Source organism: Fusarium mangiferae (assembly GCF_900044065.1).
Source record: "Fusarium mangiferae strain MRC7560 genome assembly, contig: FMAN_scaffold004, whole genome shotgun sequence".
Lineage (NCBI taxonomy): Eukaryota > Fungi > Ascomycota > Sordariomycetes > Hypocreales > Nectriaceae > Fusarium > Fusarium mangiferae.
In genome coordinates, this window is record NW_024573924.1 from 2,440,514 (window position 1) to 2,453,202 (window position 12,689).

Genomic DNA, 12,689 nt, shown 5'->3' on the forward strand with positions numbered 1-12,689 from the left:
AAAGGTAATAAGAAATATAGCCTAATTTAATTTAAGGAAATAACCTTTTTTTAAAACCCTTTTTAAGTCTTTTAAATTTAATAGCTTATAATTAATTTAATTTAAATTAATTAAATTAAAATAATTTATATAATAAATTAAATTAATTAAATTATAATTAAAAATAGCTATTTTAATAAAATTAAATTAATATTTTAATAAAAAGTTTTTTTTAATAGTAATTATTATTATATAAATCTTTTTTAATTCTTTTTTATTAACTTTTTATAAAGTAGGCCTAATAGCTATATTAAGGTTATAGCTAGTTATATAATAGGCCTAATTATATAGCTATAGGCTATTTTATATAATAGGTATTATATTAATAGCTATAGTTAATACTAATAGTTATAATTAATAAAAAGAAAGTTAAGTTAGAAAATATACTTTAAAAATATAATAAACTTAATTTAATATATTAAATAGGTTAATTAAAGATCTTTTAGTTAAAGTAAAGAAAAAAGGCTAATATAGCTATTAAAAGACCTATAGGCAGTATTAATATTATTTAATTAAAGTAGTAATTATATTATTAAGGCAGATAAACCTTATATAATTTTAACTTTAGAAATATAGGCCTATTATAGAGGCCTTATTATTTAAGCCTTAAAATAAAAAGTTAAAAGCTTAATAGCCTTATTAAGCTAATAATAAAAAAAAATAATTTAAATTAAAAAAAATCTTTTTTTATATTAAAAATAAAAATAAAAATATATTTTTTTATATTTAATACTATAAATAGCCTTTTATTTTTATTAATAAAGTTAAACCTCTTACCTTAAAATACTTACTATAACTATTATATTATATATAAATTAAATATAAATAAATTATATTAAAAAAGGCAAGTTCTCTTTTTTCGGTTTTATCTTTACTATTTATTACAGCACTGGCAAGCTCTGTTGCTAAACCCTGAGTATGCCATACCTGAATCAGTTCTTCCGCCTCCGCTTGGTTCCTACCAAGCCTTCACTTCTACTATGCGCAACATCTGCAGCTGTCACCTGCACCAGCAATGGGAAGCTTTCATTCTGTCGTGCTCCATTAGTGACAGCCTTGCTACGCCTTGATGGGGATTCGGATCCTCGAGGCAGGCATATAGACCTGGCCAGCTTGCTTTGTGTTTCCAAGGGTCTAAGTCCTCCTTTGTGGTCCTCCTTTGTGGTCCTGCTTTGTGGTCCTGCTTTGTGGCCCTGCTTTGTGTCAGGAAATCGCAATTCACCAATGCGGTACATTAGAAAAAGGTTACGGGAAGATCATCCAGCCACTGTAACTCCTTGACTCTACAGAGTAATGCATCGAAATTGGTCCTCACCTCCACTCCAGTATCTCAGACCCTTTGGTTAATCGACAAAACCACAAATTCATTCGGCTCTCAGTATTCTTGTCACCATGGCACTCACTCGCGCGCAAGCACGCGCCCACCCAAACAACCACCAGCCTCCAGCACTCAATCGTCCAGGTACACCTCCCCCTCTCCCTCTATTCTAGAAGCAACTGTAGCTAATTGGTATCGGATATCAAGTCCAGAGCGGTAAGGTGCGCAAACAGGAACACCAAAAGACATCTCGCCAGCTCCTTAAGCGAACCGACCTCGCGCAGACGAACGGTGTGTTGTGCTCGCCTCTACAGACGCCGACCCTCCCCTCCGAAGCCATCTCGAGAGCTCCAGACGCCTGCTGCATCTTTACGCCGGAAACGACAGCGTGAAGATCAAGACGCTCCGGAACAGCCTGAGCATCGTGCTCTCAAGGGCAACCGCCCATCCAACCGAACGCCTCAATCGCCAGACAACGGCGAGACCGACGAGACCGATCCCATCGCTTGTTGGGTCACAAAGGGACGCTGGCCAGCACGACACAAGCAATATTCTGACACGGAGCGCGTTCTTGCCAGAAAGAAGTCTTCGCCTTCTTTGAGGAGCCGCAAGCGATCGGAGCCTGGCTCTGCCAGCTCTGCGACTCCCAACGACCAAAGACCCAGGGAAGAGAAGTGTGCGCCGTACCACAACCCACGGTACCAGACGCTGCTCGAGACAAAGGGCAGCTTCATGGACAAGTCGAAACTGGGCATCACTGATGAAAGCAAGTCCCTTTGCCGAACACTACTTGAGAAGGAGCAGCAAACACCTAGAGACTCCCTGTTTCGCGACGATATTTTCGAAGACACTTGCCAGAAAGTCAAAAACAGGAATGAGGTAAGAATCATAAGGGACATCACCCCGTTGATCGTCCCCTCCGCGGAGACTCTTGCTACCTATGGGGATAAGGAGCTTGATTGTTTGATTGAAAGCACCAACGAAGGATGGAGCAACTCTCTCCCTCTGACAAGCATTCGACCACAGCCTGACTTCTCGGTAGGCTTTAGGCGCCATGCATTTTCAGAGGAGCAGCTCAAAAAGCTCTCCCCCTTTATCGGTAACTTCATTGCCGGTGACCAGTCCTTCTTTATGGCGACATACCAGATGTACTTCCCTTTTCTCACATGTGAGGTCAAGTGTGGCGCCGCAGCGCTTGAAATCGCAGATCGCCAGAATGCTCATAGCATGACCCTTGCCGTAAGAGCTATTATCGAGCTCTTCCGTCTTGTCGGCCGTGAGAAGGAAGTCAACCGCCAGATACTAGCTTTCTCGATCTCTCATAACCATCGAATTGTACAAGTCTACGGCCATTATGCAGTAGTTCAGGATAAGGATACGAAATACTACCGCCATCCAGTTCGCACCTTTGACTTCACCGAACTTGACGGCAAGGACAAATGGACGGCCTACTGTTTTATAAGAAATATTTATGATATTTGGATGCCAGGACACTTTACGAGGATTTGCTCGGCAATTGACAAGTTGCCATCTCACTTGGATTTCAACATTCCGCCGCTTGTAGAAACTGGACTCTCCCAAGAATTCGAAAGCCACCATCCGTCCGAGTCATATATTGCCTCTGAACGGGAACCTGACCTGCAGTCCAGCACCGCCGAGGAGCAAGGATTAACTCCAGATCTTTTGTCTGCAGGGCCCGGTGCGGCGAAAAGACTGAGGAGAAGGCAAGGCTGATGAATGTAAGTGGTAAACAAGTCAAGGTTCACGATAATTACTTGAAAGAACTTGTAAATAATTGGTATGGATAGCTGCAGCTCAGAATTAACCTATGGTGATACGTTGACACTCTGCTTTTAGCCAAGTAGTAACTCCCAACTTATGGGGAAGACAGTCGCATTCCGAGGATTCCTATATGGCTGATCAAACACAATAGAGAGATCCCCGGGAAGGATTAAGTTGGTATTTGATATTGAAAAGACACGCTGAAGGATTCAAGAGAAACTACAATAAGTCTAACTGAAATGATCCAATGCACTTGATATGGATATTTGACACAGACCTGCAGGGACCTCATAGTCTACATAAGAAGAGTTCTTGAGCCTTTCCTGGGGTGCTGCGTAAGATCCAAGGCAAAGGAAAAATCCAGTGATGATTGTAAAACTGAAGGTATCCATGCCAAGATAATGATAGTGATTAAAATAATGAGGTAGATTAAGGACAACTTAGGTAAATTTAGGATAGCTTTAGCAAACTTGGGACAGTTTTAGTAAATTTAGGATAGATTTAGGGGAGCCTCTCTAGCCTTCATTAATTCATCATCAGAATGCGACAATACGTAACATAGTCCAAAGCGTATGACACTAACTAGGTAACTAAATAGCTAAACAAACAAATTGGTCCGGCGGGGGGTGCTTAGCCTGTGGTTTCCCTCACGAATGCTGTCATTGGATTATCGATTTGATGCCCGACTGGAGGACTTGCATTACTCCGGCGGGGAAGCGATTGGCTTACACGACATGAAGATCATCCAACAGAGATACTTATTACACGACAGCAGAATGAGAACTAGAAACTCATAGATTTTGTGAAACATAGAACTGGTATGTTCTCTTTTCTCCTCACTCTCATCTTCAGGCAGTATCATCCATTCCCCTGCCATCTGAAGGCTGGAAACCATCATGTTCTTCGACGACAAGACTCGCCTTCGCTACAAATACGATGCAGAGGAACTCTGGATTGAGCCATGGGGTCCAAATGCATTCCGTGTGAGGGCGACCAAAGCCGCCGTGATGCCATCACAAGATTGGGCCCTCCAGAAGCTTACAGAAGTGACGCCAGAAATCTCTATTTCTGACGAGTCTGCATCCATCAAGAATGGCAACATCAAAGCCCGCATCTCCCGCCAGGGCAAATTGATCATTGAGAAAGTAGATGGGAAACTGATTCTGGAAGAGTACTCTCGTCATAGACGGGATCTTCTCGATCCAAAATGCAGTGCTCTGGAAGTGGAGGCTCGCGAGTTCAAGGGTATTCTGGGAACAGACAACTATCATCTGACAATGCGTCTTGAGAGTGTCAGTCCAGAGGAGAAGATCTTTGGAATGGGCCAGTATCAACAGCCTTGGCTTGATCTGAAAGGACTCGATCTTGAGCTGGCACACCGCAACTCTCAAGCAAGCGTTCCCTTTGCTGTGTCCTCACTTGGATATGGACTGTTGTGGAACAACCCCGCGATAGGAAGAGCTGTATTTGGCAAGAACATCATGAGCTTCGAAGCATTCTCAACTCAAATCCTCGACTATTGGATTGTCGCAGGGGATACACCAGCAGAGATCGTTGAAGCATACGCAGATGCTACTGGCAAAGTTCCCATAATGCCTGAGTATGGACTTGGGTTCTGGCAGTGTAAGCTCCGATACCAGACACAAGAGGAGCTTCTCGAGGTAGCTAGGGAATACAAGCGTCGGGAAATTCCGATTGATCTCATAGTTATAGATTTCTTCCATTGGCCCAAGCAAGGAGACTGGAAATTCGATTCAGATTACTGGCCTGATCCCGGTGAGTACCGACGGAAGACAGTGAAGAAAAAGCTTGCTAACGACGATCAGATGCTATGGTGAAGGAGCTCACGGATCTCGGAATCGAGCTCATGGTTTCTATCTGGCCAACTGTTGATAAAACAGCCGAAAATTACCAGTACATGCTGGAGCATGGATATTTGATCCGAACTGATAGAGGTGTCCGTATTGGCCTCGACTTCCAGGGCCAAACGGTACATATTGACACCACAAACCCAGACGCAAGGAAATATATATGGGATACAGTAAACAAGAACTACTACTCCAAAGGCATCAAGACGTTCTGGCTCGATGAAGCAGAACCAGAATATGCAGCATATGACTTTGACAACTATCGATACTGGCTAGGCTCCAACGGGACGATTGGAAATATCTATCCCGTCAACTATGCTCAGGCCTTTTATGAAGGCCAGGAGGCAGCGGGTCAGAAGAACATCGTCAATCTCCTTCGCTGTGCTTGGGCTGGCAGCCAAAAGTACGGAGCTCTTGTGTGGAGCGGAGATATTGCCTCTTCATGGTCTAGCTTCCACAACCAGCTATGCGCAGGCCTCAACATGGGTCTTTCGGGCATCCCCTGGTGGACCACAGATATCGGCGGATTTCATGGAGGCGATCCCAACGATGAAGGCTTCAGAGAGCTCTTTGTGCGGTGGTTCCAGTGGGGTGCATTCTGCCCTGTTATGAGACTTCATGGTGACCGTGAACCTCAACAACCACAGCAAGGGACGACAGGCGGTGCGACCTGTCGCAGTGGAGCGCCTAACGAGGTCTGGTCTTATGGCCCTCAAGTTTATGATATCTGTGTCAAGTATATCAAGATTAGAGAGGACCTTCGACCGTACACTCGAAAGCTTATGAAAGAAGCGCATGAAAAGGGAACACCAGTCATGCGACCTCTGTTCTATGAGTTCCCCGACGATAAGAATTCCTGGGACATTTCGACTCAGTACCTCTATGGTGACAAGTATCTGGTCTGTCCTGTATTAAAACCGGGTCAAACCAAGACGGAAGTCTACCTACCAAAGCTCTCAAATGGAGAGAAATGGTCTTCTTTCAACGGTAATGAGTCTTACGAATCCGGAGCAACGGTCACTGTTGACTGTCCTTTGACTCAGATGCCAGTCTTTGTTCGGGGAGCATGAGACTTTCGGGTCGCTGGGAGTTCATGGTACGTAGAGCACTCTGGCAGAGTGGGTATCTCAAAATTACAAGAGGAAGTGAGAAGAAGTTATTAGAGTACACACGTTCCACTTACACGTCCGTTTTCTTGTGCAGTGGTACCATGTAACAGACTCGTCAAGCCCTTAATATAGGAAGCTTCGATCCCCCATTCCTTGTTTTTGGCTCTTGCATGTGATAATATCCTTATACCTTCTTTGAGAATCTTCGGTGGAGCATTGGGGCTGCAGATATTGCCAACTCGTTGCATGTGGCCAGCAATCTTATGCCCCCGACTTATATATACTTGTACCATTTCATCATCACAAGGACGATCAAGATGGATAAACGTCGGATCTGGCTCCTCCTCGCTCTCTACCTCATCAGTTGCAACTGAACCCTGCGATTCACGATCCCCTGAAGCTGGCGCCGACCTTGACACTGCATCACACCGTTGTTGCTGGGACTCGGTCCTAGGAGTATTGAACACGCTGTAAGCCCATATCGAGAGGGTAGCAAGGTAAATAGCATGGGGCTCTATGAAGTCGTTGCTACTATATCGACGGACATGCCACAGCAAAGCGCCAGCATGGATGATGGACAGCCTTGCCTTATACTGGTCGATGTTGGCCCAGCGTTGAATGTGATTACATGCTTCCGAGTATTCCACATTGTTTTGAAGCTCGTTGACATTTTGTCGTAGGACTGCAGACGCAGCGACCTTCTGAAAATGTTTCGTAGGTGTCAAGATATACAACCGGGAAAGGTGGAGGTGAAGAATCGTCGGGTGCTCTGTCCCACCAGCATTAGCTGCTTTGCCGTTCGCTTTCCAATGCAAGATATCAAAGGCGTCACAGGCACTGTTTCTCCATCTTGTGACCATTTCAAGAGTTGGTGGCCACGTTTCAGTCACGGAAACTGATTCCTTTCGTGGCTCAACATGAGCAACTGGAGTCCATCGTGACAAGGCCGTTCCATACTGGTAGGCTGCTTCCTTGGTCCTCGCACAAACTGCGTATATCAGAACGATGTTTCCAAACTCCGTTAAGTTGGATGGCTGCCGCTTTTCCATGTAAAGAAGATGAAGTGCCTCGAGTACCGTGACTATCCGAATATTCTAAAGTCAGTATAAGCCAGATGTCGTTCGCTTAGATTTCAAAATACAAACCCTGATGCGCGTCCCTACTATGTATTTGTTCCATGGTTGGCTGGTTCCATATCGACTCTCGGCACGGAAGTCTTGTTCTGAGCTCGTGTACTTTCAATACTTGAGGACAGTTAAATTCGTGGGAAACGATCGTGTCGAGGACCTAAATAACCATGAGAGTGTGTCTCTGAAGATAAGGCTAGACTTACCCAAATCATCAAGCCAGTGCGCAACTTTGACTGAGTTTGCATCCATGCCGAGATAGCTACATCGCCATCTTGAATTGGCGTGTCAGTAGTTTGTGGTGGGGTCTGTGAAAGTAGGTCCATTGTCCTGCATTCCTCTACGAGAGCGAGCCTTTGATACAGAGCCCAGTCCATCATGACTTCTTGGCCGCTATGAATTCGAGAGATTATGTTCAGAATAGATGCTTGAAGTGTTTGGAGGTCCATCCGGCCATGTGATTGAAAGTTGCCAGGCACCCAAATACCGTTTGCACTGCCGGTGTTTTCTTTGATTATGGAGTCAACCCTGTGCTTCAAACCCTTGTCTAGAAGTTCTGACATAACCGATGACCACCTACTCCCAGCATACCGAGCGCCAGTGGTTGCTACAGCTAGTAACAGGATCCAGTTGTCTGAAATTTGCCAGACGGAGGAGTTTTTCTGTAGAAACGGATACGTCGGGTGAAAGCATTGGTAATACAGCAGCACAAAGGCCCTGATGTTTTCCAGAGGGGGGATCTGAACGTCTAAATCAAGCGACGGATCGATCCCAATCTCATCCTGAACCACGGACGATAGTTTGGAGTAGAGAGCCTCTGGCACAAACGTATTATCAGAGGATTCTCGCATACTCGCCACTAAAGATTTTAGATAACTGTAGTCTGACCCATCTGCTTCGGGCAGGCGAGGGTCCTGTTCAGGACGATTGATCTGTAAGCCGGCTTGCTGGGGGAGTAGTTGACCACGAAATGGAGCTCTAGCTGCTGTTCCATCCACGTAGAGGGCCCCATTGCTTGAGGATGATGCATTAGAACCGTTGATACTACTCGCGTGCCCGTCGTAAGGGCTTTCCACAACTGTTGGGTAGTGTGTCTGATCTAGTTCGATGGCTGGCGTTTCCATTGGGCCATTGATGCTCATGTTGACGTCCAAGGGCTGTTCTGCGACCCAAGAAGAGACAGGATTAGGTCCTATTAGTTCAGAAGAAAATGTGTATGCCATTGACCCAAGGCCTTCGGGGATGATAGGTAATTGATTCTCCCATAATGAAGTAAACTGACTGTCGGAGAGCCAATTGATATTGGGGATATCCATGGTGAGATCCGATACTTCTTGAAAGCTTCCTATGTCATCGATTTGGAGCATTGGGTTCATTGGTTGTTGTGTAACAGCAATTGACTCATCATTAGGTGGCCAAGTTCCGCCTGCTGGAGGAGCCGTGAAAGCGTTAGAACCATTGATGTTCCAAGAAAGGTTGTTGGCATCATTGACTTCGCTATCGTTCATAGCAAGCTCTGTTTCTCTTGGCTCCTCGTCCACGGCCTCTGCGTCCATGGGCTCTGCCGGCTCTGTTTCCGCCGACTCGGTTCCCAATGGCTCTGTTTCCATTGGTACCGTTGCCAATAGCTCTGGTGCCTGCGTATCATTTCCACCCTCCGCATCTTCGTCCAAATCTTGGGCGGGTAATGGTTCGGCTGACTGAAGACTCGAATTCTTCTTCTTCCTTCCCTTCCTCTTCTTCTCTTTCTGGGGCACAGGCTGAGGTTTCCGTGTCCTGGGCTCAGGGTAGACGCAATCAAAACGCCTTTTTTTACATCTCGTGCATGGCAAGTCTCTTGAGCAACGCATGCGGGCAAAAGCACATTCTGTGCACGCTCTGATTGACACTTGCTCCACCGCAGTTAAGGGATTTGCGCGTGTATGTGTGAGTTCGTGTCTCTGAAGAACATCTAGGCGTGCAAAAGATTTATTGCATTTCGTGCAGATGAATGGCTTCTCATGGGTATGGACTCTCAAATGCCGATTTAGATGTTCCGGGCGTGTGAAGACGCGCCTGCAACGGTGACACTGCACGTTTTCTGTCTCGCCATCGCCGTCCACTGGTCGATTGTCGGCATGGCTCTCCATCTTGCTATACACTCACGACGCTGCGATAAGGATCATTCGTGAATCATTTTCTCATGATGGATGTCGTTGGATAGTTGTGAGCTTCATGGATGTAACAGTGCGGAGTAATGAAGACAAGCGAAGGTGGCGGCATGGATCTTTCTTGTTCCGCATTGATGACCTGACTTTCCCTTTTCTTCAAAATGCATTATCAACAACACATGAAAAGTGTAAGGACCCAGCTCCCTATACTGAGCATCCCTACATTCCATTCTTACCTTAGGTATCTTGAGCCGACTTGCATGTGATGATGTAACCACAGGGCACCTTTCTGAGGTTGACCTTGCCGGTCTCAATTCAATCAATTCCGATACCTCAGCTGCAACTCCCATCAGATATCATTTCTTTTGCTTCACTCTCACCAATCACAACACTCAATGGAATCCGACCTGTGCTACAACGAAACAAACATCTTGTAGACAACACCTTTGATCACAGTCCCGGATCAAAGTTCCCGGCAGGCACGTCTTTCCCCATGCGCGTAATCCGGGTTCAACCCGGACATGCAGGCTGAGGCCCTCATCGACGTTGCAGCAATGCAGTTCGCTATTTAGCCAAATACGAGGCTGAATGTCGTCAAGGCTTCAGTGACTTTGCCAAAAGTGTCTCCTCCCCCGCCGGAGCTTCAGAAGACTCAAAGCTCCGGTGGGGATCAGAGCACCCATCCATGCCCCCCACTGGAACTCCATATTCTTCAACGCGAGCTAGGGCAATAAGCTTTTGGAGACCCTTGGCAGATTATCCCCAGATTCTTCCCCACAATCCCCGGGTGATCATCAAGAAACCGGGATTTCCATAGACAATATGGGACGAAGCGTCTGGGGTTCGTCAGGCGGCCAATGTCTGCGGTCTCTGTTGTTTCCCTATAAATGAAGCTCATGCCGCCGATCCTGGCACATCTCGATACGCAGCCAATGTTGATTTATTCTGGCCTCAGGTACATCTAGGCCTCCATTGCATATTTTCCTGCATCATGGCTGCTATCACGGACGACAAGGTTGCTAGGGTCAGCGAAGATGACCATGCGCCAAATTATGATACGGTCAAAGATGCATCCATCGCAAAGCAAGCTGCAGAAGAGGAACACAACCTCACATTGCTGCAAGCCATTCGGAAATATCCCAAGGCCGTCATGTGGTCGGTCCTTCTCTCTACCTCGATCATCATGGAGGGTTACGATATCGTTCTTATCTCATCTTTCTTCGCCCAACCATCCTTCCGAGAGCATTATGGAAGCTACCAGCCCAAAAGCAACTCCTGGCAAATCACAGCTTCCTGGCAGAATGCACTTTCGAACGCCGTGAGCGTTGGGACTATTATTGGCGCGTTTGCCAATGGTTACTTCACATATAAGTTCGGCTATCGCAAAGTGCTTCTTACTTCCCTGGTTGCCATATGTGGTTGCATCTTTATCTCGTTCTTCTCACCGAGTCTTCCCGTCCTTCTTGTTGGCCAGTTCCTTTGCGGTATCCCATGGGGCGTTTTCGCCACTATGGCTCCTGCATATGCATCAGAAGTCTGCCCCATGGCATTAAGAGGATATCTGACTGTCTATGTCAACCTATGTTGGGCCATAGGACAGCTGATTTCGGCTGGAGTACAAGCAGGCTTCTCGAATACGACCGGGCATTGGTCCTACCGAATCCCTTTCGCAATCCAATGGGCGTGGCCCGTCCCTTTATTCATCGTCCTATTCTTCGCCCCCGAGTCCCCCTGGTTCTACGTCCGCATCGGCGATTACGAAAACGCTGAGAAGTCAATCACCCGCCTAAGTTCCTCAACAGCTCCTGGTCATGCAAAGCAGGCTCTTGCCATGATGATACATACCAATGAGATTGAAAAGTCCATCGACCAAGGTACTTCGTATCTGGATTGTTTCCGTGGGGTTGACCGACGCAGAACCGAGATTGCCTGCATGGCCTTTGCTGCCCAGCCCTTTTGTGGATCTGCCATGGGTGGCACTCCCACTTTCTTCTTCGTGCAGGCTGGCTTGCCTGAGTCGATTTCTTTCAGAATGTCTGTTGGTGGTCTTGGGATTGCCTCTGTGGGCACAATCATATCATGGTGGCTGCTTCCCCTTGGTCGACGTACATTGTATCTTTGGGGGCTTGGCTTGCTCACAGCTGTGCTGATGATTGTTGGATTCATCAGTGTCGGGGCTGGAGACTCCCAGGGAGGAAACTATGCGCAAGCCAGCATGATGCTTATATGGTTGGGCGTTTATTACATGACTGTTGGACCTGTTTGTTACGCAATCATCTCGGAAGTTTCTTCGACCAGACTGAGAAACAAGTCTGTTTGTGTCAGCCGCATTGCCTATTACATCGCTCAGATCATCTGCAATGTCGTCAACCCTTATATGCTCAACCCGACCGCAGGAAACTGGCGCGGCAAAACTGGCTTTTTCTGGGGAGGCTGCTCTTTTGTCTTCTTCATTTGGACGTTTTTCCGCCTTCCTGAAACCAAGAACAAAACATTTGAAGAGCTTGATCTTTTGTTTGCTAACAAAGTGGCAACCCGCGAGTTTGCCAAGTACAAGGTAGATGCGTATGCTGAGGATGATAACGTCTTGATCGTTCAAGATGCTGCTCGCCGTTGATCAACACAAGGTTTGAACTTCTGATTTGTCCGATATCCCCACAGAGAGGGATCCGTCCGAAAGTTATTTCGAAGGGAATGCCTTGCTTTGGATTTAAGCATTTGGGATATCATTCTTGTCAATAGCACCTAAGGGGCACTAGGCCGACGTCTATTTAGGTTGACTACTTGTTTTATCTAATACTCTCGCGAATGTGAGATGTGCAGCTTTGTGAGCCAAACTTCAGATTCCATGCTTGCGAGTAATGGTGACACCAGAGAAGAGAGCGAGTGTGGGGATATAAACTGCTCATAGGATGCTTTTGTGATGTTTGCAAACTGTTTGCGTATGTATTGCTTGCCGACCTTTACCACTCCTCTTTGCGAGCTGAAAATTCTGGCAACTTCTCCGCTGGCTCGTATGTCTCTTCTCCCTGGTTCTTGTTTACTGTAAATACCTCCTCTCCGTCCATGCCTTTCATGGCTTCTTGTTCATTCGTATCTCACCAGATTGCTACCTGGAGTGCAGGCGCTGAAGAGTCGGGATATTCGCGCTTTTTTCAGCTCCTTTATATTGTCCAACTTGGAGCCATACGTTTTTTTATTCCAGATGCAGCGAACAACGCAGAGATTCTTGTCCAAGGATGGGCGGGTGTGGAGATCGCGAGTCGTCTTGTGCTATAGTAGTAAGCCCCCCCCCC

The 12,689-nt window shown here is 46.3% G+C and overlaps 4 protein-coding genes across 4 annotated transcripts; 3 read left to right on the forward strand and 1 right to left on the reverse strand.

Moving 5' to 3' along the window:
• Positions 1 to 1,431: 1,431 nt before the first annotated feature.
• Positions 1,432 to 3,091, forward strand: FMAN_09323 (uncharacterized protein; the record flags this gene model as incomplete). Its single annotated transcript, XM_041830150.1, has 2 exons — positions 1,432 to 1,501; positions 1,572 to 3,091. 2 exons carry the CDS (start codon positions 1,432 to 1,434, stop codon positions 3,089 to 3,091), a joined length of 1,590 nt encoding a protein of 529 aa, XP_041680843.1.
• Positions 3,092 to 4,035: 944 nt separating this feature from the next.
• Positions 4,036 to 6,077, forward strand: FMAN_09324 (uncharacterized protein; the record flags this gene model as incomplete). Its single annotated transcript, XM_041830151.1, has 2 exons — positions 4,036 to 4,915; positions 4,966 to 6,077. The coding sequence occupies 2 exons, from the start codon at positions 4,036 to 4,038 to the stop codon at positions 6,075 to 6,077; spliced, it is 1,992 nt and encodes a 663-aa protein (XP_041680844.1).
• Positions 6,078 to 6,166: 89 nt separating this feature from the next.
• On the reverse strand, positions 6,167 to 9,372 carry FMAN_09325 (uncharacterized protein; the record flags this gene model as incomplete). The annotated part of the gene is made up of 3 exons (XM_041830153.1): positions 6,167 to 7,197; positions 7,262 to 7,403; positions 7,450 to 9,372. The coding sequence occupies 3 exons, from the start codon at positions 9,370 to 9,372 to the stop codon at positions 6,167 to 6,169; spliced, it is 3,096 nt and encodes a 1,031-aa protein (XP_041680845.1).
• Positions 9,373 to 10,384: 1,012 nt separating this feature from the next.
• Positions 10,385 to 12,010, forward strand: FMAN_09326 (putative maltose permease (MalP); the record flags this gene model as incomplete). The annotated part of the gene is made up of 1 exon (XM_041830154.1): positions 10,385 to 12,010. The coding sequence occupies one exon, from the start codon at positions 10,385 to 10,387 to the stop codon at positions 12,008 to 12,010; it is 1,626 nt and encodes a 541-aa protein (XP_041680846.1).
• Positions 12,011 to 12,689: the final 679 nt, after the last annotated feature.